Source organism: Anser brachyrhynchus (genome assembly GCF_964034855.1).
Source record: "Anser brachyrhynchus genome assembly, chromosome: 17".
NCBI classification, from domain to species: Eukaryota; Metazoa; Chordata; class Aves; order Anseriformes; family Anatidae; genus Anser; species Anser brachyrhynchus.
The window spans coordinates 2057818-2085579 of record NC_137710.1 but is presented as its reverse complement, the minus strand read 5'-3'; the positions used below and the strand labels follow the sequence as shown (position 1 = coordinate 2085579).

The window sequence follows — 27762 nt, the reverse complement described above, 5'->3', positions numbered from 1 at the left end:
TGTTCTTTGCAAGAGGATCTTTTACAATGCAGCATCTGTTAGAAGTAGCCAAGTTTCAAAGACATTGGAGGAGGGAACAGCACTCTTTCAATGGTAATTATTTACTTCCAAATTTTAATAGCCTATTATTTAGCAATTCATACTTCCTCCTTATGCGCCAGCCATGTTACACACATCTTTCTGCATGCAGAATAGCTTTGTCACAATAATTGCCTTTATTAACACTCACTTGAATTAGCCCAAGATCCTTTTCCATGATTCAGCACATATATTTTCTAATGAGATCTGTGATTCCAGTAGGAAAAGGACAAACCACTTTGTAAAATGAAGAAGAGTTGAATTTTGAAAACTGTGAGACCCAACTGGCATTTAGTTTCCTTACAGGTATCCCGTACGGGTACTTTCCTCACCCCCACCCCACCCTACTCCCTAAACAGAAGGCCACTGACGACAAAGGGACAGGAGCACACTGAACGGAATCTTTGGAGGGTCTCTGAACTTTCTTGAGCACTTATAAATTAGATCACGAGCAAGAATTTCACTTTAACACCATATCACTAAGGTAATTACTTCAGGAGTCCATTGAGACATCTATTCAAATGCTATCATTAACAGTTAACTAACAAGTGCCAAACTTTAGTGTTTTTTTTTTTTTTGCCCCAGAAGACTATTGTACCAAAAAACTGCTGTGACAAAAATCAGTGCTTACCAGGAAGAGGTGGTGCAAGAAGTTGGTTGGATAGCAACTGCAGGTGCTCCAGAGTGATATCACGAATAGCGGGAATATGAAAGAGACGGGTAAACATATGTGGAGATTTGGGGGCAAAAATATTGAGAAGAGCCATGCGGCAGTAGAGCTTGGCCAGCGCAGCTTCACTTCGCAGAAGTTCTCTAGAAAACAGAAATATCAAAATACTTGATCGCTTCAACACACTTAAAGTATGAGCCGTATCCAGCAAACTGCCTTTGTATCCAAATATATATACTTGATTTATTCTGACTTAAATGGTTGAAGTAAACCCAAATCTTTCTTACTTATATAGCCCGTCTAATTATTGTACCCAGTTAAGGCATCTGAATAAGTCAACTCTCCACAAAGTCAGTAGAGTGTTCTTAAGCTTTCAGATAGCAACTGATTGATGGTACAAGAAGCGTAGGCTTCAGGAAAAATACCTGTTAGACAGGAATACATAAAAACGCTTTCATGTGGCAAAGTATCACTTTGCATTAAACAAAATATGCCGTTTTCTATGCTATTGCTCTCAGACTCCATTACAGTCTTCCTGCAAATCTAAGCCCCAGGAGACTGCTCAGTTTGTGTAAAAACAGCTGCATGTCACTGATGACAAAAATCAAGGTCCTTTACTGTTTCATGTCTTTAAAATCTTTGGGAGAAAAATACTCATAAAAACCTATTCCGGGAAGAAAAAAAATCTCATCTGTAAACAAATCAGACAACATGCTTTGAGTTTGAAGTAATTTTTCCTATCAAATTCCTGTGTAATTTCTATTTAATATTGGCAACTTTTACATTAAAATCTTAGTCCTGCAAATGAGAAACATAATCTAAAGAGGTCAAAAGAGTCCTGTATTTAATGGTGAAATTCAGGTTTCTACAGTTACGCAAGAATGAACCCACAATAACTGAATGCACTACATAAGCTTTCTGCAAAGCTAAATTGCTTAGGTTTAGCGTTTATACAGAAAGATCGTTTCTCTTTATTAAAATGCTTCCATCAAGACCATTATAATCAATTTCTTTTATTTACAAAAACCAACTCACTACATACTAAAACATGAAGCTTTAATTAATCTTTTTTAGCTTTAACCCAAGAACTACAATAAGATTCAGAAACTATTGCGCAAAGCAAGGCTGCAGTAGAGACTTGTATTATCTGACTCAGTCTACAGAATTCCATATAATGCAAATGCTTTCGAAATTTATTTTTCTTTTTTACCTGTGAATTTGGATATTAGTATTATCCAGGGTAACCAATCCATTTGTTGCAGTCCTCCTATAGCCAGCAGGTGGCCTTTCTAACATGTCAATAGGATACCAGTATCTAACCAGAACTCCTTCACTTCTGAGATATGTCTCTACTTGTACCAATTCATTTACCTGGAACACCAAAAACAGCACTGTCAAACACAGTAATGATGATATTTTCTCCGAAAAAGAGCACCAAATCAGCATTGTAAGCAGTTCAGTATAGCTAATCATATTTGCTCATAGGTGTGTGATGCCGATCTTTCAAGTGCCTGCCCAACGTATCTTTACTCACTGAATCAACATCCAGAACAACGCCATGAAGACCAAATGTCTTCAGCATCCCACGAATAGCAAACTTGGGTAAAGCTGTTCCAACAGCACTGCTGGTGACATTGTTGCTGTCAGGAGAGCGAGTCACTACTGTGAGACCTGGACAGAAAAGAACACAACAAAGGCTCAGCACTTGCCTCAGGCAAACAATTTGTACAGCAAATCCCTAGTACCAGAGCCCCTTAGCATTTTAAGACACTTTTGCTGACCTTACCTTTTCGTACTTTATCAATTGTAAATTTGTTTGCTTCATCTTTGATATCCTCAATGGTAGGAAGGTAGAGGTCTCTTGGGATGCCACCATTTTCCTCGTAGAGAAATTCTACAGTTTGTCGTGCTATATCAACCATTCCTGGCAGACAGAAGGGAGCGCGAGTTATTTTCCCCATCGACTTGGCATAAGTGCTCCCGATGGACTAAGAATTCTTGTTGTCATTGACATTATAGGCAACTGAGGTACTTAATCACTTAAATATTCTTTCAGTCAGGATGACAGACAGGGAGTGGAGCTTTTGTGACAGAGACCCATATGTTCTTCACCAACGTTCAGAATTCTCACTTTGCTTTTACTGTGACTTTCTCAAAAAACAGCCATCTTGGCAGAACTGTATTCACTTACAAACCCCTCCTTATTAAAGTTTCTCAAAAGACTGGCATTGATGTAGCCATAGACAGAAAATGCATGTAGATAATCTCTTCCCAAATGATTATTCTGAAGTACTTCTGCATTCACATATGATTTCACAACAAATTCCTCCACAATTTCTAAAAACATTTTCCCTATTTAAAGGTTAATTCAAGTAAAAGGGTTAAGTAAGGAAAAATCATGATCTCAAAACAAATTCTGAACACTTCAAAAACAGCAAGTGAAGGCATTTATTTTCCAGCCTCAAATACAGTAAAGACATACAAAATGCAGATGTTATCTTGCACATCACATGAAACTACGTGCACAGAAAGAAACTTAGCCATACCTAACTGCAAAGCTCCTTTAATCTGATCCAAACCAGACTTCCTCTCAGCCTCATTACGGAATCTTCTTCTAATTGTAGGGAAAACTTTAGTTTCCCAGGCTTTAACCAACAGGGCATAGTGATCCTCCTACAAGGACAAAAGTTATTTAGCGTACAAAAAGGAAAAGGAAAGTTATTAACAATTCTACTTTCCTTAAGGAAGCAGGGTAAACACTTCTGTAGCAAAACTTAAAAAAATCTGATTACAAGATCCACATTCAGACTACAGGTTAGAGCAGGCAGGTCTTGCCACATTGCTCACCCTGGGAATATCATCATCGTCATCATCATCGCTTTCATCATCTGCAATAGGAGGGGGATGAGGATCAGGCCCTGATGTGATGAAGTTCTCGTAGCTTAGTTCCATTTTATAGTGGCAAGATGTGTCACTGTCATATTCTGTAAAGTACACATGGAAATCATCAGACCATAGCAAACTGGAAGGCACGTGAAAGTATTCAATGAGATTTTCGAAATATATTGCATCCATGTAACACAAGGCTAAAGTAACATTTGTTTTTTAAATTGCTTTGTCTTAAATGAAATAAGCATGCATTTTCCAATATTTATTGTACTGCTTTACCTAAATAGGCAGTACCTATGAAATGCAGTCAGGATGTGCTTAAATCCTATTTAATTGATTGTAATTTTTTCTCTAACTAACTTTTTTAAAAAAAACATTAATCGTCACTTTACGTTGTTGAGCTGTAGCAACAGCAGCAATTCTACAGGGAGGTCCATGGGTCCCGGGATCAGAAGCTATACTGGTGCCAGCATCATTATCGCTATCAGAGGCCATGGCAAAAGGCAGTGCTTCAAAGTTGGCGCTTATTTCTTCAGCTAGGTCAATACACAGATCAGCAGCATTCCTGTGAGCTTGTCCTTCAGCATAGGCAAATTGGCGAGATCCAAAGTTAGCACGGACTTTCGTGTTCTGGAACGAGACGCAGGTAAAGAATTAAAATTACCCGTGGGTTTTTTCTGGTCCTTCTCTTTGTTCTTTAAGAGCTCAGCCAAAAGGATAAGCTGATCACACCTCCATGACACGTTTTGCCAGCATTGTTAGCTATAAACTAGATGCAGCAGGGAGAGCATTAAGCTGCCAACCACAACTTTGAACTTTCTCTTTTATCTAGCTTCCTGATACAGCATACTTCGTGGCAAGGTCACTGCTGGGAAGGAATAATAATAGGAAGGCTACTAGCACAGAACAGTGCAGTCTCATCAAGCCAGCTGCATGTTTAGTGTCCTCAAGGACAAAAAGTTCCAAACAGTAATAAAACAAACATGCGCACTGGGAAGGGAATTAGAACTCAACCTAAGTTAGTAAAGGTAAAAACTATCACTCTACTATTTTATAGATGGAAATACTACAAAGGAAGTATTGAGCCTGCTTTACCTAATACTTGTGGAAGGGTTATTATATATTCAGCACTATGTATTGGGTTAGTTTTATCTCAGCCTCTTTAGTGAGGATGTATCAATGCATCAAAATAGATACTGAGATATTTATATATCAACCCATATATTTATGTTCAAAACTTACCTTTTTCTGTATGTGGACAACCGGCCACATTCCACCTGAGACATCTTCTAGGTATGGCCCAAGTCGCTGCCCACAATACGTAAAATAAACTCTGCCTTTAGCTGGCTGTCCTGGCGGGGGTGGAGTTCCTTCTGTTCTTTCCCATCCAATTCCAGCCACATCACCTATCAAAATATATAATCACCAAAAGAACAGCATGGATTTATCTGTTTTCTCATCCAGGTTCTCTTACATTTAGGAGATTTTTTGATATACCAGTTAAAAAGAAATTAGCTGTACTGTTACATACCAGGAGAAAGAGTCACATCCAATCTAACACTCTTCCACTGTAGCAAGCTGGACCCATTGTAATGCACTGCTCGCCCATTGCTAAGAATTAATACAAGAAGATGATTATTAAAAAGAGCACTGAAACAAATAAGGATTACAACTCAATAGCAACTGAAGTCTACATACCTACAATACTGGCAAAAGGCAACTCAACATTCGTTATTTTGATAAAGGAATATTCCAGTTCATCACTTCAGTATTTCATTTAAATTGTACATGCTGCCTACCACAATGTGCTTACAATATTCTCTCTAAGGAGCACATGAATTTACTGAGCAAAACTGATTTTTGATGTACATCTCTAACATACTTGTGAAAAAGACAGGTGCCCACTGGATTTGTCCAAGCCCCGTCCCGTTTCTCTGCTTCTGTAGCAAATCCAAACGAAACTATTGGACCAGTGTCATCATCTGTATCTCCATAGGAAACTATTTCAATTTCCCAGTAGAATGATGGTGCCTAAAAATAATCGAAAAAAAGTTAATTACAAAATAGAGGCAAAATAGAAAAATTTCTGTCTGTCTTATCATGCACGACTGAATATTAAGTAAACCAAGCTGTTGTATGGTTGTGAATTCTTACCTGTACTGGAACTGGTGAAGTGGCATAAATAAATGTGCCCCGAGGAAGTCCCCCACCAGCACTAGGATCAGCTAAAAATGTCACAGCTGTGAGATGTGATGAAAACATGCATGCTCGTACAGGGGGAAACACTCTTGATGGGCTCCAAGTGATTTCTTTGGGCTGTAAACAAGAACAGAACATTTGACTCTTACCACAGTTGAAGTCATTTTGCAAAATCCAATGATACGTTATTTTATGAAATTCACATTTAAGACAGCACATGCAACTACCGAAACTACAGTCACAAGAAATCACACATCCCATTACACAAATTCATATTAAAATATTTAAATAAAATCCAACCGCTTTGGCTCCAACACCACAAGCAGACCCTCTGCACTCAGTGGCTGACTTCATTTGCAAGGGGCAGAATACTCATCACTGCTTCTGTGCTCACCTGTCTTCTGTCTGCTTGGAGTGGAGGAGGTGGAGGTCGAGCACAGTCACGATACAACATTCTTAACCGTTCACACTGCATTTCTACAACAAGGAGCCTCTCCCCTGTAACAACAAGCCAAGTCATGAGGTTCCAAGCAAAACTAGTAACTTCAAGTCCAATAATTCCATATTAATAACTGTAATAGAAACAAACATGCCATTTACGCTTTAAGATATGTAATTAAACAGTGTCTCTCGCCTAATTAACAAAATTAACAACAAAATCCAATTTTATACAAGCAATGGTTTTCATCTTGCTTAATTTCTATTTTGTAAGTAAAGACATTATTATGTGAGATCTTAAATAGAAAGCAATGATATTATCAAAGAATAAAGAGTAGCTTAAAATAGAGGCAAGAGCAGTAGAGAGACTTCAGAAGAATAGCACTAAAGAGCTAGTCCTAGGACTCGCATCTCCTGTGACAACAGCATAATCGTATTCTGGCCTGAATTTTATGCCTAATGTTTAAATGATTTAGCCTGATTATTAGCTACCCTTATATTACTCTTACAACACATCAGTCACTGACAAGACAGCTGTACTGTGCTAGCTATTATAAACTAAGTAGCTGGAGGACAAAATATGGAAGTGATTTTAAAAACAGTTACGTCTCTGAACTGAACCGGACAAAGCTGCAAGGATATGTTGAATACCTACCAGGGCTGCACTCCTGTGCTACTAAATTAAGAACTTCTACAGCAGCTGGACACTGTTGAATGAATTCTTCACAGAACGAGCTGTCTTCTAACAGCTGAGCCATCACCAGGCATGCTCTTAATGGAAAAACAGTACGTTTAAAGTATTACAAAAGAGTACAATACATGTAAAGACAACTTTGAATTCTGTGAACTCAGGACTGTTTTTAAAAAAAGGCAGAATGTTTGCTGATCTATTTTTTTTTATCTGGATGCTTAGCTATCCATTGGAACTTCCAGTGACAGCTTTTGTCTGCTTCCTATCATTTACTTGCATAAAGCATTTGCTCAGTACATTGCCAGTGTTACAGAGGACACTTCATTTTTGATGCTCCTTTTAAGAGCATCCAGGCACTAAATGTACTTAAAGAAGCAAACAGGAATTCTCACATCGTCCCCTGATGTCATATGTCAGTACCAACAGAGGAAGAAAACAAGAGCCCGTGCAATTTGCTTGAACGTTTTTTGTATGGCAACAAAACAGACTGGAGTGCTTCAGAAAAACAACAACTCACCTGGTTCTTATTTCAGCAAGAAGCCGGACCACTGCCATTACTGGAGTTGAGCCATCTCCTGTTGCAGGAAGTGAGGTGTGAATAGATAGACTTCCCTCCTGAGGGAGCAACATGGACTGGACTGCCTGTACTACCTTCTCAGTAATGGACAGTTTATGAAGAGGCAATGCCTGATGGTGGGGGGGCACGGTAAAAAGTTAAATTCAAGTAGTTAGTTTCTAAGAAATGAGGGCGTTTTATTACCTGGAGTTAATTCTCATTTTGTACTATCACAAAAACAGCACCAAACCACCAACCAAAGAAAGCAAAAAAAAAAAATCACACACAAAACCCACCACAGTATGCAATGGAACATCTTTAAGCACCAAAAGGTGAATATTCATGTTACTTGCATGAAAACTTAAATATAGATATTAAGAGATGGTTAAAATGAGGCAAACTTCACAAGCCATCTTTAATCAAAGATGAAAAAGACATTTTACATGCTACGGATTAATTGCCAGTATGCTGTGACAAAATAAAAACCAAAACACAACTGATATTATACTTTATATTGGATTCTTAAAGCTACCGTACCTCAGATCTTGGAACACAGAGCCTAGACAATGGAATAGTTAGTGTGTCTGATGCTTGTGAGGTCTTTCTACTGTCTATACTGGTAGGTGGAAATTTGACCGTTGCTATACCTTCTTGTTCATTAATAGATGCCACAACTCCAATGCTTCCTGCTATTCCTTTACCTAAAACCTACAACCAAAGAATGTTTACATAAGATTTACGGTTTCACAAACAAGAAACACTGAGTGCTTAACACCACGCAGAAACTCAACACACAGCTGCAGTCACCACATAAGTGTTACTGAAACTGCTTCACAATTGCAGGCAATCTGCACGCTGCTTCAGTTATACCAATGCAGGCAAAACATGGTCAAAAGCATCAATTGTCATTTAAAGGTACAAAATGCGAAAGGCAGCAGATTACCTGAACTTCAGAACCTATTTTAATTGTCTCCTTAAAGCCACCCAGAGCACAAAGGGCAGCTACTGCCTGTCGAGCAATTCTTTGAAGTTTAGCAAGTTTCCTTCCACTGCTACTCCCATTCTCCAAAATACTCTCTGCGTATTTCCCAAGTTGTGGAATGTACATCAGAGCCCGAGACAGAACCTGAAGACAGAAGCAGAAATACCAGATAATGACTTCAAAGCACAATTCAAACAAAACCCAACACCCCAAGCCTCCAGCCCACACAGTCTCAGAAGAATTATTTTTGTTCTCAAAGAGAATTATATAACTCAGAATATTCTAAGTCCTCTGAAGTGTGAATACCATCAAAGCTAGCTCTGTTCCCTAATAACTTTTAGAATCACAGAGATATACATACAAACTTAGCAAAAGTCTTCACTTACAGAGTTAGCCTAAGCAACGGATTACATGCTAGAGCTTTTAGAGGAACATAAAAGCAATACACCATATACTTTCTGGCCAACGCTGTAGACCTTCAGAGGTCATGCCAGAGGGGACTCCATAGCAAAGGCAGAGTAGCTACCTAGCAAAGGCAAGATAACTACGTTTATGCAAGTGACACATCCTGGTTTAATATGTTACAAAATGGCAGTTTCCTGAACTATTCCAGTTTGCTGGTAATTAAGTTCTCTTAATTACTGAATGTATTCTTGGTGTACAATTTGGTATCTGATCTTCCGTTTGCTTACTTTTTCAGCAGTTGTTGTCCATATCTGAGCTGCATTTGATTCTGGTGCCATCAACAAGCTATGTAGCAAAGCGATCACCTCTGCTGCCATGCTGTTTGCAACATGACCACTGATGAATGGTCTTACAGGGTCCGTCCTATACACAAAGAAAAGAAAAATTTACAAAACAATAGAAGGAAAGAACATTCAGCTATCAGCAACAATATACAGCACAAAAAAGGGAAGTTTATGAACCTCCGAGCTATTTTTGAGTGCTACAAATATCAGAATATATAAAAAAGTAGAATGCATACTAAGTATAGAATCAAAGTGACCTACCTGGCAAGCTCAGAATTTCTTTCTCTGCAAATAGATGTCTGTGCAGTCTTCTTTTTGTCCCCAGTGGACATCCCACTAGTTGTTTCCGGATTGACAGCTTCTACGGGTGGCCCAACACTAACTATCAGACCGGACTGTGCCCACTTAGTTGCCTTGCGAAGAGCTGCAGCAGCTTCTTCTGTAATAACTTCACAGCAGCCACTCTGAAAATAGTTGTCATAAGAGAAATAATGTTAGTTCTATTTAGCTACAGTGCATTGGCATTTAACTCTACTCCTTCTGAATACATAAAAGCACTGTGAACAAATCAAAACATCCTCCTCTGTATGCATTATCAGCCATTAGACAAACTCTTTTTTCTCCCCCATGTACAAAGATCAGGTATTAATGTGGAGTCAGTGAGTTTAGATGTTCTATTCTTAGCATAATAGTTTTTCTTCTCTGACCAGAAAACAATACACAAAAAACAGCAAATAAGTACTCATGAATATTTCTGTAAAAATACTCAAGAGAATGTCTGAAAATATACATAAAAACTGAGTTTAAATAGATAGCTTAAAGTTCACACCAAGAACAGGCATTAAACACTTATGGAAAGTGAACATTAAAGGAGCTTAAACGTGACCTACAACAGTTAAAGAAAGTATTAGCTGAACTTTTTCAGCATTTGTTACTATTTACATCAACAACTATCTAAAGCTAACATTATATATAGTTTTCCTTCTAAACTGTTTTGCAAGCTAAAAAAGAAAAAAACACGTAACAGGGGATTTAACATCAGTGAAAACAGAGCTCTGTCTGGCCACCAATTTTTAAGACTGAGTAATTCTTTATCTTTTCTTACTTTAGTCATGTCACGATCCATTTTCACCACTTTCTCCATATTGGCTCCAGTTCCAAGTCTAAATGGACGACCTTCTGAGCTACTATTAGAGTGAAAACGAAAACACATTAGCTTTACTTGCATTGGTGGAAAAAAAAGTCTCAATTATACAGCCCAATTTAATGTACTACGCTTATTTTTAAATGATTTCAAATCAACCCTTGCAACTGCACTGCTCAACAGCAACACTTGATAAATTAGAACATACCCAATTGCACTGTAATTTACAACAGGAATTAACTGCTATTGAATGCAGTTATTTGCTAGCAATTTAACCCTTCTCTCCTCAAAAAGAAGCCTAATGAAATTGATTTTTACTGAACACAAATGCCTAAGGGTGCTGAGTTAAACTTTTGTCTAAGAGTATCCAACAACTGTATCTTTTAGTGTCATTTTAAAGCATGGGTACAAAACTGACAGAGTGGGAGGAGATGAGACAAACAGTGCAAAACGCAGAAGGTGATAATGTTGGTTATTTGACAAATCTAGGCGGATATGACTGCATACTAAGAATACCGAAGAAGCTATTGAAGAATATTGAAGAAGCTAGCAAGTTATTATCCAAAGTATGCATTATTAAAAGCAAAACTTTTAAAGCCATTTTTTCCCCATAGTTCTGTGAGTCCTACATAATCTAATATTATAACAAGATACGCTCAATTTTTCTGATGGAATATCATTTAAGTAGCTAATTTTTCATGTGATCTTTTACAGATACATCAAAATGTTTTTATGTTCTTCTGCTAGTGTTTTACATAGCTTGTAAGCAAGACAAAAAGAAAACATGTCAAGCTCCATCACAACCTCCTCTTTCTTTTACATATCTGTATACACTGGTCCGTTTTAGCTTTGCTGCTCTAATCAATAGTCTTCTACAAAAGAGACAAGATCAGGAAACATTTAGATCCTTTCTGCTGCTGCCTTTCCAGAAATTCAGTATAGTGATGTACATTTTAATCCAGGTAAGAGCATACCCTGCATAAGCCCTATAAGCAATTTTTGCATTGTGTTATTATTTGCCAGGAAATACAATACATTGGGAAGACATTTTGCTTTCCCATTTACTGCTATGTCTAGGATGCATTTTTTCCTACAGCTGTAGCACTTAGAGAAAAAAGGAGAAAAAGAAATGGAATTGGCTGTTAACTCCAATCCAATGAGTTAAGATTACCTCAGTAATGGCTGAAGCACTTCATGGGATGACTGATCTTCCCGCTTATGAATAAAAATAGAAAGTTTGCCATCCACTGCCTCACTTTCTTCTCCAGGATCTTTATCGCCTTTTATGGAATTCTTAGGGCTGGTTTTTGCTAAGGCAGTATCTGGTTCAGAGGCAGTTGGAGAAAGAACTGTCTGGCATCCTTGAATTAGAAAGGAATAAACAAATAGATAGATAGTATGAGTGCCATTAACAAACTTTCTTGGCCTGGAAGCTAATGCTAAAAAAACCCTTGAGATGCATCTGTCACTGACATAGATCCTAGTCAGAAAACAGTTAAAAGTGGCAGATAGAAGTGTTAGAGAAATATCATAATCTTTGAACACCAACATATCATATACCTTTTCCTACGCAAGCCTTCTGTCAACACAGAAGCTCTTTGCAGAAACAGGACTTGCTTGGCAATTTCTCAAATTAGCATGACACCAAAAGATGCTGGTACCTGGTACTACATAATCTGCCAGCTTCGCTAAGAGCAGAGATGCGATCTTGGAGGCTGGGTCGCTTGGATCATCCTGTTCACTGTTCAGTGAGGGTACAGAGTAACTCCAGGGAGGCAGTTCCACATTTCCACAGTCTTCAACACTCATGAGAGGTAGTGCAGCACGACACAACTGGAGGATTATAAGAACCAATTTTGGAGAAGGACGTTGATCCAAGAGAAGTGACAGAAGTTTGGACACGCAGGCTGGCTGGCTCAGGATTGCTTTACCTATGTGACTCCTGAAAGGGGGAAGAAAAAAAATCTGAATAACTGCTGTTAAAAAAAAAGGAATGCTTGATTGTGATCTTAAAATGATAAACAAATGAATTTATTATTTACAAGATATATTTAAAAATCCACATCTGACAAGACTTGACCTGCAAAAGTTCTTACATAACACTCAATAGCACTGATTAAACACTAAGACTGAAAAAGTGTCAGTTTATAGTCAGCTTTCAGAATGGTTTGAAAGTTACCTTACTTTCACTTCTGTCAGAAACAAACAAGAACCCCCACCTGCTTTCTTACATAGAAAAATATATGTATATTCCAGAAACAAAGGCCTAGTACCTTGACAGGTCATTAAGAAGACTGAGAACATCTTGAAGTGCATCATTTCCTGCAGCTTGATTACCACAACACTCTGTAGCTCGTGCAAGGTGATTGGTAAGAAGGCTGGAGACCTGACGAGCCAGACCAGAGTGAACAGCTTCTGTGGAACCACCTTTAAAAGTAATGCAAGGACACACAATTATAAGTAACAAAGAGGGATGTACGTATCTACAGGTTCCTTCCCCCCCCCAAAACTGAAAAAGTCAAAAATATTTTTGTTTTGTTCTAGCATATTTAAACATAAAATGTTATGTTTTGAATTAAAATAAAGCCTAATACAACATCTATATCCAATCAGGCAGCAGCCATAGGTCTATACGTTTAAGCATGTTTTAAGGTGAATCCTAACATAGGAGAAATACACAAGTGATTATTCAAGGCCTTTAGGTTCTCTGCTTATACCAGAGCCAAGTAAGTGGCAGAACTAAAATTATCTGCAGCACTTATACATTCCTCTGAGTGCAGTTACAGCATGTTTCTCTCTAAGCAGAAAGAATGGATAATGTTCCACTGCATAAGGAATTCTTTGTTCATGTGCGAAGAAAAGTACTCAAAGAAAATGAAAATCAGAACCAACTGAACCCAAAGGCCACAGAAGTTTCAGGTATCTCTAAGTGCCAAGTACCGATTTCTTACAGTATGGAAGTTGACATATAGCTACTAAGAATTGCTGGAATGAGAAGAAAAATATTCTAGTGGCATTACCCACTAGAACAATCAGAACTACTACATTCAACTTTAATTTTCTCAATACCAAGTCTTTGTCATTTAAATAAATCTGGAACAGACACAAGGTGAGGTGATGGTGGGGAAGCTAGAATTAAAAACAAAAAAAAAAAACAAAACACCACACAACAAGAAAACTTCTTTTGTATCCATTTGCATGTTCTAAGGAACCCAAACACTACTGAAGTCAGCGAACGAATGCCTTATTTTACATACATGTTTAAACCACGTCTTATGCACTTGCACAGTTCTCAAGCACACAACAGAAGTACAACTGGCAGTGTTCCTACCTTCCTCTTTCTCCCATTCAACGCATCGATTGGCTAGCACCTGAAAGGCAGCCCAAGCCATGGTGGCCACCTTCTGTTTCTTAGTCTGTTTTTCATTCGAACCGGATTCCGTCTGGCTGCTTAAACTGCAGAGCCGGTCCATAAGCTGTACCAGGCCACTACGTACCAAACATTTCTCTTCGCTCCTGTATCAGAAGAGAAATTCAGACTTTACCAAAGTAACTTTTCAGTCAATAACAACAGACTCAAAGGTAATCAAGAACTTGCAAAGTAATTAATTGCCGAGTTAACAGCGGAATTAGATGGTTTTGCCTCTCCCTTCCCCTCCCCAGATGAAATTCTGCATGCTGGGACAATTTAACAGGATGTTCTCAGATACTCCTCATTATGAAAAAAGGAAGTATACTTATACTATTCAATGCTTCTCCTTGTGGGAAAACCAAATAAGGACAACTGCAGATCCTTTCCTTCCCTTTCTGTAGGAAATACTTTCGTACCTTGTGTAAGGTATAGTGCATAGGAGGCCAATGCTATTTGCACAAGCAATGGGGTAGCGAGCACACAGTGAGACCACGGACGTCATAGTCTCTCCAAAAGCTTCCTGGACTTGTTCCACCATCCCACCACACGTGAGCTCTTCAATTCTGTTAGCAGCAAGACATTTGAAATCATAATTTTCTAGGTTAAATAAAATGAGCTTCCAAATATAGCTTTAAAAGAGTTATCATATATTAAGAATTACCCAAGGAAGATTTAAAAGCAAAACAGCAGGTCATTTATTTAATGTTTTAATACGAAATACATGTAAACAAGGTAGTAAGGAAGTTTTACCTGAGACATAACTGAAATTTGATTACAAACAAAATACTTGCAAAATATTCATAAAATCTAGATGATAGTGTTAGTATTGGCTATATCTACACTAATGCCTAATTGAAGTGAATTTAGTATCTGCCAAGATAATAAGATACCCTATAAACCCACCTGTGAACATCACATCAGTATGAAAGGAAAAGTTCACCTGCTGCCAAATAAAAGCATTTCCTTAAAAGCTTCTGCCTTTTCACCCCAGAAAGTCTAATATAAGTGGTTGTTAAAAGCTTAGTTCTGCAAACTTGAGCCCACGCAACTAATCACTTCTCACAGTTTGTTTTATGCAATACAACTTGCTACTTTCTACAGAGACCGAAACATTATTTTTAGAGAAAAACAAACAAACCTTGGTCCTCCTTGAAGTACCATGGTCACTGGGCCTACAAGATGTGTCACACCACCAACCCGAACAGCTGCTGTCAGCAACTCTCTCATGTGCACTAGGGCTTGCTTCCTTGTGTTCCCACGACGCCACCTGGTCTGAGCAGCTAGCAGAAAACTGCTGCTGGATACCTATGAGATATTATATTTATTGACACACAAACAAGACACCTCCCTTCAGCATGGAAGTTTGAATTTGAAAACATAATGGATTTAGAACATTTTAAATGACTCACCGCTTGGTCAGGATTTGTTCCAATGAAAGCAAACAGTTGCCCCAGTAAGACACTGTATGTAGGTTTATCTCTGCTATCCTCAATGGTCAGTGACTGCAGAAGAGTGAAAGAGCTACTTCTATGGCTGGTAACATGGCGTCTCCTATGAGAACATATGATAATTAGGCATGGTTGCAGCTACGTTGACCCAATTAAAACAACAAAAATAATGGGAAACTTTGCAAGCATATCACTTAACAACACAGGCCACATCATTGTAAAGCAGCTTAGTAGAATAAAGCCTTGTATACCTTTGACTTGATCTAGCAAACTCAATATCTTCGTTACCAATCATTTCTAAGTCAGATGGTGCTGACATACTGCGAAGGAAGACGGGCTGGCGGACTGCATGAGATATCACTTTTGTTTCAGATGCCGATTTACAGGCTGCAACATTAGACAATATGAAAGAACATTACTCCTGGTGTAGTAGGTTATTTACTAACTGCTTTTAAAAATCACTGTGGACATTCCAGTAAAAAATGGATGGGGACAACACCCTTGCACTTGCAACTCAATTCAGAGATTCTTATTCTACGTTTTCAGATATTGTTTCAAGTTAATTATGTTTTGATCAGGTTGAACTTCCTCCTCCTCCAATAAAGCAGGAGACTAACATTTAAATTCAACATATTATTACTCAGATCTTAATTTACCATCATATGGCAATCAGGAAAACAAAGATTCAACTTAATTTACTGCAAAAGAGCTTATTTAATTTGAAAAGGTAAAAAAAGTTTAATTTTAAGGGAAAGCAAGAGAAGGAATAAATTATATCTTTGGCTATATCTTGGGGGGTGAAGAAAAAAAAAGTACAATGCTGGTAATGAGATGTTTACCTGGAGTTTCTGCAGGGGTACCAGATATACTTCTTGTGATGCCAGACTGTGCTGCAATAGTGACATGTAATAACAACTCTGCTCTGTTCATCAAGCTCTTAACTAATGTTTTTGTTTTTGCCAGGGGATGATAGGTCCTCTGAATCAGTGAATTCACCTCTTGAAAAAACTTCTCCCTGAGATTGTGAAAAAGAAAAACAGAAGAAAACTCAGTTACATTGTACTGCCTTCTGGAAAACTGTGAGACAAGTTATTTTAAAAAAGACACAGCATCAAACTACTTTTTATGCCAAAGTAGAAAGAACAAAAATTAAAGAACTAACTAGATGATTTGTTAAATAAGTATTCCCAGCTGTAGGTACTAATATTAATTACTTAGGCCAAGTGTTTTCTAAAATTTTAATCATATTGCTAGACAGACAGAAAAATTAAGTTTATAAGTATCTGTATCCCTGATTAGAAGTTCATCTGAACGTTTACAATTCCAAAAATTGTTTTTTCTCCATAGGTTTACAAGCTTTTTAATGCATCAGAAATGTTTTGAAAACATTTAGTGCCAGCTTCTATTTCACACCATTAAGTGTCAGATGGTATAATGAGATTGGAGGGCCAACGTCAGTATGTATTTTATGTACACATGCAACCTTAATCCTGCATACCTTCTTACAGAACTCACAAATTCCACAGCTGCTTAAAATGGTGCACTCAACATCCAGCTACTAACCTTAATGCCAGGACCACATTCTCGAGATCACTTCCATCAAAAGAAACTTCTTTCATTGAACACAGAAGTTCCAGTTCTTTCATCTTGCTCTAATCAAAGCAAAGGAAAGGGATGAACATGTATTGAAAGAGCAGCCTAAAGCATGAGCACATACAGCAGCTGCAATGCTTACCTCATTGAAGTGATAATCATAAAAGAACGGAACATTGTTCTCCAGCTTTCCATGCATGGCATCATCTACCTCATTCTGCCATTTCTGTTCCAGCTCAGCCACACTCTAATAAAGAAACAAAAATAAGACTTACTGCACTTGTTCATCTTAATAAATAGAAGAGATCTCTAAAGAAAAATATATATTTTGTATTTTTAGGTTTCTACAATGTTCTTAATGCACCTTTATTCCCAAACAAATAAGAAGACTTATGTTTTATCTGTGTAATTTCGTTTTTACCTGTAGTTGTCTCTCCATGGCATTTAACTTCTTAAAAGTCTCTCCCATAATTTTACAAAGTAAATCATATTCCTCAGCATGTTCTTCCTGATACTGGAAGTTTATCAGGGACTGGAGTGCATCAACCAAATTCAAATGTTTAATCACACACGAAACTACCATCTCCTCCATTACTTCAGGCTGAATCACTTCCCTAGGGTTATAGGTAAATCCAAGCTGATTAAGCAAGAATAATGAACAAACTTCGACAAAACGTATTTGCAACTTGCTAGACATTGCATTCACAAACAGGTATTTACAGCATATTAAATGCATATCATCAAGCTGGCAGGCATGCTGCATCCTTACCATTGCTTTTTACCTCACTTTGGCACCAAACATTTCAAACAATAAAAATCAAGTTAGCAAAAACAGAGCAAAACAATGACTACTTACTTTATACTAGGTCTAAATTGAGGCCGAGCACGTCCAGAAATTTCCCTGAGTTTTATCATGATTCCTGGAGGCAGCCTAATCCTAGGCAGATCAAAATAGTGTCCAACGGGAGGCACTAGAACATCAGAAGGATATGTGAATTCTCTGTCTTCATCTATAGTAAGAGGCAGTGGAGAAGGACTTGGTGTAAGGGCTGGAGATATTACGCCATTAGCTTCCACCTGCCACTGGCACCTGGAAAAATAAGATAAATAGATGAAAAGGATATATATAGATAGATAGATAGACAATAACCTTAAAACATGGGACTTGAGCAGAGATACAAATGCCATACTCCTTTAGAAAAGTACATGGGAACTCAGACAAAATTTTTGTTTGTTTACCTTTGTAATAGTTTAGATCTGAGAAGCTCTTGACAGGTTTCTTCATCTTTGGTAATTTCTGGTCCATTGTATAAAATTCGAAGCATAGAACAAGCTAACACAGAAAGGCCAAGTGCCAGGTCAACTAAGAATGGCAAGCCTCCTGACACATCCTCTGAAGACTCCTGTAGAAGGAATAGCAATAAGTTGCACTAGTCAATCGACCATGAAGTCCTTCCCTAACATATTTCAAAACAGGATATCTATATATCTTGTGTAGAGGTATACTGAAAAAATGCTTTAACAATTAAAAGCAATATATAAGAACAACTCAAGACAACAATGAAAAGATTTGAGCAATATTTTTTCCTGAACCAAGATAAAAAAGTGGTAAAGTTATTTTTGGTTCAATCAGTCCTTGGCCTGCATATCTTTCATCTCAGACCTAGTCCTAGCTCCTCAGGAGTGGGATTCAAGTTCCCCCCACCCCCCATTTGGAAATGGAGTTATTCCATCAACCATCTCTTCAGAGAAATGCTCATCTACAAGCAGCAACAGATGTTAGTGACTTCATCCAAGTCCAGTGTCAATGACAAGAGATAGATAAGACATCTTCATAAAGCACTAAGCATGCTACAGACCATGCTGCAGGGCATCTCTAGCCAAGGATGCTAAATGTCTAAAACAGAGATCTTTTACACTGTAGAAACGTCTTGTTTTACAACCAAAACCAGTAAGCTGTTACTGTTTTAAATCTTAATACTAAGCCTCATTTTTGAAGCGTACTTCTATTAGATTTAACGTATGTAACAGAAGATAAGTTTAAGCTGAACTCGTCCCATGGAATCTGTCACGTTTGAGTACCTGTGCTCGAACAGTGCAAGCAAAGCCCCACATAGCTTTGTCTGGAGTGTTGTGCTCACGACCACTCCGCATTTCAAAGGAGAAGGTGACCGTATCTCCTTCCACCTTAAAATTTTGAAGGGGAGGAGGAGGGAAAACAAAACAAAACAAAAACAAAGAGATACATTTAAGAATTGAAGCAAACAGAGGCTTTTCATAAAAGTGCCTTAATTTATGGAATAATATTTTCCATGACAGTTATCTAAGTACTGTTTTTTATCTTCAATTATATACTTTGATTTAAATTTCTTCTCTTTTTGTAAGAGTATCTTTTAGTGGACAAATAATACTTTAACTTTGCTGATGGCTAGTTATAGTGAAAAAACAAAAAGGTTGTAGAGTCACAAGTAGAATTTACCAAGTCAACCCATGTTACGTGGCCTTAGTTTTCATCAAAACACTTCATTTGTCTGCAAAAAACAGGCAATAATCAATAACTCCCTTCCTTAAGGCAGGAAGGCAGACAAGCTCCTCAAGACGAACGTCTACGTGTTAATAGAAGATTTTGCTAAATGAACAATATGAAATCTAGGTCTGAAAATTCACCAAAATTCCATTAATTACTAACAATGGAGTGCCTGTCCGAAGTTGCCTTCCAGTTCATTACTTCTTATTCTTCTTTTTGGAATTACGTTTTGTTATGTATACAAGCTCAGATTTAGCAGGGACAATATAGCAGCACAAACACAATAAAAAAAACACTGAACACAATCTGAGGAAATGTAGTGCAAAATTCTTGAAATACTGAAGTTTTGACAAGTTTGAGATATTTTTCAATCTTAGTTTTACTGAAAAAAGTATCCAATATAATTTTAAAACATTACACAAATGGTCAGAGAGTTGCTACATTTGCAACTTGTTATATTTGTGGGCTATCACGAGAATAAAAAAGCAATCATGCCCATGGGCCTTGAGAATATATGCACAGCCTCAGACTGGGCAAGAATTCCTCCTAGGAGGATAGACTTATGAGAACAGTAATGCCATTAGAGACTCCAGGACTCGGAACACACTACTAGTGAATTCCAGTAAGAGGTAACAGAACAAGGTAAACTCAAAGAGAAGAATCACACATGGGTAAGATAAAAGTTGTTCCTCAAGGACATAACAGCCCACTTAAGAAGCAATCTCATCATGGACAACCATACACTTAAAAGCTTGGACTTCATTGCTCTAAGGTTTAAAACAGACTTGACAGGGTTTCCAAACAGGATTTTTCTATGTGAAATATTGTTGGATATAATACTGTACCTTTACTAAGTCTTTCGGCCAACCAGTTCCTAAGACACTACGGCTGCCATATCCCAGTGTATTGCCTCCATACTCAGCAACCTTCCTACTGTTTGTGTTAGGACCAGCATAGATCACCAACTTCAAAACATAAAATACACTGTTAGACTGTAAGAGAAAAACAAGAAAATCTAATAATAATAATAATACTTAGCACTTACACCGCGCTTCATATTTTCAAAGCGCTTTATCTACATTAACAAATCCTCACAACAGCCCTGTGAGGTGAGTTGGCAAGTATTATTATCCCCATTTTACAGATGGGGAAACTGAGGCAGAGAGGAAGTTCAATGACTTGCCCCCAAGGTCACATAGCAAGTCAGCAGCATAACTGGGAGCAGAAAAATCAGGAGAAATCCTAACCTCCAGTCCTCATGCTGAGCTAACTAGCATATACTGCCTCTAAAAATAAAGGGCTCCCATTGAAGTTGGTATTTTATCAGTGACTTCACTGGGAGCACAATAAGACCCAAAGATTTCTGGAGGAGTTTAACCAGTAGTGAGTGACATTAATGACAGTCAGTATCACAGGACTTGCTCTATAATGTCGAGGAATATATGGCAACAATTAATAAGCAGTACAAGTAGCTCTCTGATTATACAAAGAAAAATGGGTGCTATTAGCCGTGCTCTTGAAATTGAAGATTGTTTACATGGAGTAATAGGAACAACTAACTATTAATCTAAAAAAGTAACCTTTCTAGTTCTGCCCAGTTTACACAAACTGTGCTGATCTACAAAGTATGCAGCCAGATTAAAATTTGAGAAATAACAAAAAAATGATCAACAGCAATAATGAGAAGGAAATCAAACTTTGAGAATCTGAGCCATCATGAAATGAGCTTAAAGAAGTGGAAGAGTTATGAGTTCATGGAGAAAAACAAAAAAGCCCACACCTCTGGAGCTAGCAGGTGTTTCAATATTTTGTCTATTTAATAACTACCACTACTTCTGACATCTGTGGCAAAAACTTTTCTAATTATAGAGTCTAACTCTTAACAAAGAGATCCACACTATTGATAGGTTTTAAACAGTGAAACAACCACTGGATATTGTGTTCTGAAACAACATACCAGAGGAATTAGGCACATACTATTTTTGGATTGTTTCTTCAAGAATAATAGAAATGAAACAGGAATTGCATATCTTCCCTTCCCTGCCTTTTCATGTCAACAACTTGTACGTTTTCTATCACTCAGTCTAGTCTTCTTTGTGCTGAGAACTCAAGGACTCCTTTAAAAAGTTAGTGAATAACTAACTTGTGAAAAGTGTGAAACTTGTGCAATGCAATAAATAACCTCTCTGCATTGTGTACTTTACAACCCTGAAGCAAGTAGACCGTAACGTTAGTGCACACTAATATCTTATCAGTTAAAACCTCCTTCATTACCCTGACCGCTGGCAGTAAGGTGCCAAGAAAGCCAAGGGGCAGAAAAGATGAAAATGAGAAGTGCTGCTCACAGAAATATATATGAAAGAAGGAATTTCTGAATTGGCCCTGGCTTACCTTGTCATAATCATATTGTGAAGAGCATCTGTTGTCAAATCTAAGATATAAACAGCGGGCTCCTGGTATATGTACAGTTTCTTTAAACTTATAGTTATCCCTGACAGGATGAACTGTTTCTACAGTCTTCCCAGCAGCCCAGGGAGCAGGGATCTTCAAGCCTGTAAGAAAACCTGGTTCTTCCTTCTCTTCCAGCATTCTGAAATAACAGCGAAAAATCAGTTTCTGAAATTCAACACACAGAATTGTACTATATATTCAAACATCAAATTATAAAATACTTCCTAACACCTCTCAGTATTGATACATAGAGACACAGAATAGTGACTCCTTATTTTATGCGTAGTTGTACTGAAGGAACATGCAAAATTTAAACAGCATGAACTCCCTACAGTACAGATAACTATGCCAATCTCTAACTTGTCAAATTCTGAACTTGCAGATTTCCAAATTATGGTAAACAAGTTAAACATACCATAAAAAAAGAGTAAATAGTATTATGTAGGGACTAAAACATATGATTGGTAATGCTAAAAAAATCATTCTGGGACAGTACTCAAAATTGATTACATTGTCATAAAAGAATATGCTTATTATTTCACTGAAGCTTATAATTTGGAGGAGGAACAAAAATAAACTCTGAGTTTTCACACAGCATATTATATGTAATCACAAGTTGTTCAATACTACAGATTCTGCAATACTACAAATAGATATGATGAGCATGTTTTATCTAATTTAGATGAGCTTTTCTGTTTCTAAGCAGAGACTGCTCAGATTTGAGTTGAGACAGGATTTTAATGCAGAACTTAAAATTGCTGTATTACTCTATGTAAATTAAACCACTTAATCTTTCCAATATTGTTTTAATATTGTATTTCATGACCCTAGAGTAATTTACACCTTCTCATGATGGTTTTCCTTAGTCTAATTTCTTAGACTAGAACTTAGACTAGACTTAGAAGAGGAGCATCTAGAATTAATACATAATGCTTGAGGTAAAGGAAAAGGCAAAATAAATCAAACTGTGGAAACCTGTGGAAACACCCTGAAGAGATCAAACACTTAATTCCATATGCCAAACAATTTTAGAATGAACCACCTTTTATAAAGACTTCTATATCTCTCAGACAGCCTTATATAAAAAAAAAAATCAAAGCTCTAATAATTTTATTTTTTTAATTTTTAAGAATGCTGCCTGAAGATTTATTACATAACAATGGTCATATGAATATTACAGTTAATGTTGTTCCATGAACAGACCCAAATGTGAAAAGAAAATCACCTCTCATCAGGTAACAACTTCCCTTTCTGTTCTGACACACCACTGGGCGAACTGTTTAGTTCTGAGAAAACTGGAGACTGAGTTTTAAGCAGCAGTGCAGTCTGTAGGACAAAATATACAATATTAGAAATGTGCAAATAGCATACTATTTTAAGACTGAGTTATTGAAATGTTATGAATTATACTGTATGCTGTTATTGGCAATTAATGATTACTTGGTACTACAGCTACTAGTGCTTTTGGCACTGCTGAACAATTCTTAAACTATGACCTGTGCATCACTTACTGCAGAAAGCTGACCAAGATCTACAGCATTTTAGAATACCTACAGTGGAAAAGATGTCGCATGTGATTGCTGACACAAAGGCCATACCTGACTTGTGTAAAGAACCAGCTGCACCAGCTGAGGCATCAAGGCATCAGCCATAGTTAAAGTTTGCAAATTTGGATGCATCAGAGATGTCAGAAGGACAGGAAGCAGGTGACCAAGCATTGTAGCCTTTGTAATTTGTTCCAGGCCTTTTAATCTGTAAAAATCAAGGTTTACATAGTAACAACTATTTTCACAATATATAGTATCTCTACTATTCTTAGTAATCTGTTTAACTTTGTAACTGTACAACCAAATAATTCAAAATTAGTAGAAAACATTTACATTGTATTTAAAAAAAACTTTTATCTTGAAGACAGTTTCTCTGAAGTGTTAGCATCCCAGTTTTTGCTGTCAATTCTTATTAAACAATGACAGAGCAGAAAACGGTAAATCAAGAGTTTAATAATTACTCAGCAAACGATAAAGTCCCATGTGGATGGGATGAAAGTCCACATCAAACAAATATTTGTTCAGTATGTATACTAAGTTCCTAGCACATGTAGCTCAAAGTACTGTAAAAGAATCTCCATCTGCAAAACAATATTTGAGCATGAAACCCATCTGAAAAAATCTCATAGAACTTTTATTGTCAATTAATAAAAAAAACATGTCCAGCTACTAGGAGTGTAAACAATTTTAAAAAGAGAAATTTGAAAATTGCCCTAGCTTATAGGAATATTCTCAGCTGACAAATTAGTTTCCAGTTACCCTGCTCATAAACACCATTGTCAGACTGAAAACTTACAAATTTGAAGAGTTCCTACTACAATCTAGTAAGCTAGCAGTACCAACATGGAGAGTCTGATTCTAAATTCTTCAAAACGTAAGCACTAAGCAAATGCTTTATTAACAAACAGTTCCTATACATTCAAAGATCAAGTATGAAGTTATAACAATGAATAAGTAATGCTAAATGCACTTGCACAGTAAGCCACAAAAGCCAGTAACTTACTGTTTTCAAGTTAGCTTGTCTTACCTTTGCTCTCTATCAACAATGTCACTGTTAATTAGTGCTGTAGTGACTTGCTGCAGCATTTCTAAGACTTCATCACATCCCGTCAGAATTTGCGTAGCAAGAGACAAAATGCTGGTCTTTAGCTCCTATGTGCAAGAAGAGTTAAGATACTTAAATTCTTAGAGCATAGAAAAAAACAATGACTGAACAAAATGATGGATTTCCAAATTAAAATAATGATAATGTGACCTGGCAGGCCTGCAGCAGTAGATTCATCCAAGACTTAAATTTGATTAATGCTAAGCCCCAAAGTGCTGGGAGAAACTAGGTGCATATTACAGCATGCACATCCAGTTTCTAGAGGGAAGGAATCCCCAAGTCCAGCATAGGAAAGAGAGCTGTTAGCCAGCCAAGGTAGAGCATTGGTGAGAGAATGTCCTAGCAGGTATGAGGATCACTGTAGAAAGAGAAGCTGAACAATGAAAACATGGGTGAATAGTGAAACAAGAAAAGTACTACAATATTTAGCATTTACTCAACGAGCCCAAACAAATAACTTTCAACTGCTATGGATTACAAAAACACAGTCTCAAAGAGTAGCAAGACAAAACCAGCTCAACAAACAATACCAGAAATTCAGAAGTCAATGCTTTTACAGAGGAATTATTACTGTTACAAAAACTACTATTATAAGACAGTCTGCACAATAGGACAAACCTGGCTTCTGTGAGTTCAAGACTATTCCAGCAGTAATATGAAACGACAGTATTTTAACAAACCTTATACCATCAAAGCAACCAACCCTTGTCCTCTAACAGTCTCTTTGGCACAGACACTGATGGATGACGGTTTACATAGAGACAAAAGATGGTTCTGCATAAACTTTGTAATTACAACTATGAAAAAGTCAGAAGCCAGGTAAGAGAAACGAGAAAACCCTTTCCTATGTAATCCTGAAAAATACTTTTTCAGGTTGCATAATGATGATGGAGAGAAGGCAAGATGTGGGGGTAATATGATTAGAAATGATTCCTGGCACGTGAATTTCCTGACTAGCACATATCTATTAAAATGCATTTTTAACCTCATGAAACATATATTAAAGAAATATTTGCTCTCACTAACATTACAGAGCACAAGCTGAAATTTCAAACATAGAAGAACTGCAGGCCTTAGCTCAAGAACAGGAAAAAAAATGCCTACGGTAATTTAACTATACCAAGAGTAAAAGAACTGACAAAACAGCTTAAGAATGCATAACAGAAACAAGAGGTGTCAGAGGAATATTGACTGTAGAGAGCCATGCTGGAATAAAACTTGGTGTTTACCTGTACCTTCAATGTCTCTCCCTGCAAGGAGCTGTCACTGTCATCATTTTCATCAGGTTTAATCAAAATAGTGTTACTGAGGAGGTGGTTCTGTACAGCCATCAGATACCGCAAGCATGAAGATGCAGCCTTTAACATAAATAAGTACACTGTACATTATCTAAACACTTTAATCAATCTTGACACAGGCAATCCCTTTACTTAGGAATAGGAAAGAGGGAAAAAAAGTATAGGAAAAGGACAAGCAAAAACAAAATGCTATTTCCTTTGTACAGCTTTTTTTTGCTGATTTACTACAAGCTTTTTAATTCACGTGTAAGAAAAACTAGTTGCAAAATACTGAATGTTGTGAGATAGCATGCAAAGCATATAAAGGATTAACATTGTAGTTAAATACACAGTACTAGTAGTAATGCTAATTAGTAGTAATACATAGTATCGTTATAGTAATACTCTAGTACAGTAATTTTAATGCCACTATACAGCTAAATTTTGTTCACATTGCTGAGGGCGATGGTTCCGTGCTACTACTCTTCCCAGCCTGCTGCAGTATAGGCCATGACTTCCTGTCCCACCCCACATTTGCTTGTGAGCTCCCTTGCCTTTGCAAGCAGCCAGATCAGGGAGCTGATCCCACTGAAAACATGTATGCATAGTACGTATAAAAACCACAACTTCCATTCATTTTTCATCTATAAATGATAGTCTTTTCTGCTTGTGTGAATCATTATTCAAAACAGCAAAGTTTATTTTCAAGTTGTTGTGAAGCTTTGAAGATTGAGACACATAAGATTCCTTTAAACTGAGAAAGCTACTGAAGCAACAGGGAAATATGCCCATACATAAACCAGTTTTAGCATTACTGAACAATTTACTTTGCCATAAGAAATTCTTTCTTTCTTCTCTGCATAGGATAAGCAAAATACATTCTTAAACCATATTTGTTAAGACACATAACTATGAAAGTTACACCCTTATACACTCAGTAAAGATGATGGATTTGAGGAGGAAAAGAAGCCAACTGCAATTTTTAATTTTTTTTTTAAATCAAAACACATCTTACTTACAGGCACAGTTGAAAGAAGCTTTTGAAAATCATCTTTAGATACAGTTTGGCACTTGGTGATTAAGACACAAGATTCTCGGACAACAATCTTGAGAATGTAGTGCAACAGCTCATCATTTAGTCTTTAAAAATGCAGGAAAAATGCAAAAATATTAATAAACTAATTATTGTATATTTTGTATAGCTCATTTCAAAAGTCTCTGGAATCTGCATCATAAATCATGTTAAACTAAAACAGGTATCTGTTCAATTTCAGAGATTCAGACTCAAAGAAAACCAAGCCCAAAATGTTTTAACGCCAATGTAAAAGAATATTATTGACTTTCTGCACTGCACTGTTAGAAGTCTATGACTTGCTGGGCCAAGTCTTTTTTAGGAGTCGTTACTTGAGGTACTAGAGATTGACAGTTTTACTGCTGAAAAGCGACCTAACAGTGATACGGAAAGCAGTACCATAATGTCGTACTTATGAATTATCACCTACATTTACTACATGCATGGTAAACATCAGGGAATCCAAGCCTAGGTTCACACACAGAGGTTCCCAAAGTTTACCCTAAAACCTCAAACCTCTCTCTCTCTCTCATTCGAATGAAATCCTACCCGCCATGGACACAAAGATAGCATTTGAGGTCACACTGCTCTTAAGATAACAAGCAACTTCAGCAGAATTTTATTCCAAGTTTATCTAAACCAAATAACAGAGATACCCAACGTATAAACCAAGGGGGGGAAGGAAGCATATTGTTTCATTTTACCTATAGTGATCATCATCTTCACTTCCAAATCTGTTGTTCTGAAGCTGTTCAGCTAAATTAGTCAGGATAACATCGCGAAGTTGAGAGAGACCACTATTTCTCTCTCCTAAAACAGAATGCAAAAAACTTTTGCAGAACAGAACTTTACAGAGTTTATTTATTTCTATTTCTTCAAATATCGTGCTGAATGTACACTGCTTCTCAGAAATAGCTCTATTTACAGTGTAACC

The 27762-nt window shown here is 37.1% G+C and overlaps 1 protein-coding gene across 3 annotated transcripts in view; it reads right to left on the bottom strand.

Annotated features, from left to right (window-relative positions):
- HECTD4 (HECT domain E3 ubiquitin protein ligase 4) overlaps window positions 1-27762 on the bottom strand; it is a 73423-nt gene that overhangs the window by 19272 nt on the left and 26389 nt on the right. Inside the window, exons 15-56 of one of the 3 annotated variants that reach the window (XM_080559358.1) lie at window positions 27533-27638; window positions 26776-26896; window positions 25709-25837; window positions 24402-24526; window positions 23426-23579; window positions 23053-23153; window positions 21768-21966; window positions 20222-20341; window positions 18932-19036; window positions 18089-18252; window positions 17706-17939; window positions 17271-17463; window positions 16992-17096; window positions 16820-16908; window positions 16096-16271; window positions 15508-15643; window positions 15218-15359; window positions 14947-15113; window positions 14225-14371; window positions 13728-13912; window positions 12670-12823; window positions 12058-12338; window positions 11568-11757; window positions 10358-10439; window positions 9514-9716; window positions 9196-9331; window positions 8465-8647; window positions 8059-8229; window positions 7483-7652; window positions 6930-7045; window positions 6231-6334; window positions 5792-5953; window positions 5520-5668; window positions 5169-5248; window positions 4880-5043; window positions 4030-4267; window positions 3596-3732; window positions 3295-3421; window positions 2535-2672; window positions 2283-2419; window positions 1959-2119; window positions 710-891 (exon numbers count right to left, since the gene is read on the bottom strand). In XM_080559358.1, the coding sequence (XP_080415484.1) occupies window positions 710-891; window positions 1959-2119; window positions 2283-2419; window positions 2535-2672; window positions 3295-3421; window positions 3596-3732; window positions 4030-4267; window positions 4880-5043; window positions 5169-5248; window positions 5520-5668; window positions 5792-5953; window positions 6231-6334; window positions 6930-7045; window positions 7483-7652; window positions 8059-8229; window positions 8465-8647; window positions 9196-9331; window positions 9514-9716; window positions 10358-10439; window positions 11568-11757; window positions 12058-12338; window positions 12670-12823; window positions 13728-13912; window positions 14225-14371; window positions 14947-15113; window positions 15218-15359; window positions 15508-15643; window positions 16096-16271; window positions 16820-16908; window positions 16992-17096; window positions 17271-17463; window positions 17706-17939; window positions 18089-18252; window positions 18932-19036; window positions 20222-20341; window positions 21768-21966; window positions 23053-23153; window positions 23426-23579; window positions 24402-24526; window positions 25709-25837; window positions 26776-26896; window positions 27533-27638 (6363 nt within the window). Of the gene's footprint in view, window positions 1-709; window positions 892-1958; window positions 2120-2282; window positions 2420-2534; window positions 2673-3294; window positions 3422-3595; window positions 3733-4029; window positions 4268-4879; window positions 5044-5168; window positions 5249-5519; window positions 5669-5791; window positions 5954-6230; window positions 6335-6929; window positions 7046-7482; window positions 7653-8058; window positions 8230-8464; window positions 8648-9195; window positions 9332-9513; window positions 9717-10357; window positions 10440-11567; window positions 11758-12057; window positions 12339-12669; window positions 12824-13727; window positions 13913-14224; window positions 14372-14946; window positions 15114-15217; window positions 15360-15507; window positions 15644-16095; window positions 16272-16819; window positions 16909-16991; window positions 17097-17270; window positions 17464-17705; window positions 17940-18088; window positions 18253-18931; window positions 19037-20221; window positions 20369-21767; window positions 21967-23052; window positions 23154-23425; window positions 23580-24401; window positions 24527-25708; window positions 25838-26775; window positions 26897-27532; window positions 27639-27762 lie in introns of all 3 variants that reach the window. The other 2 variants (XM_080559357.1, XM_080559359.1) reach the window with 2 other exon arrangements.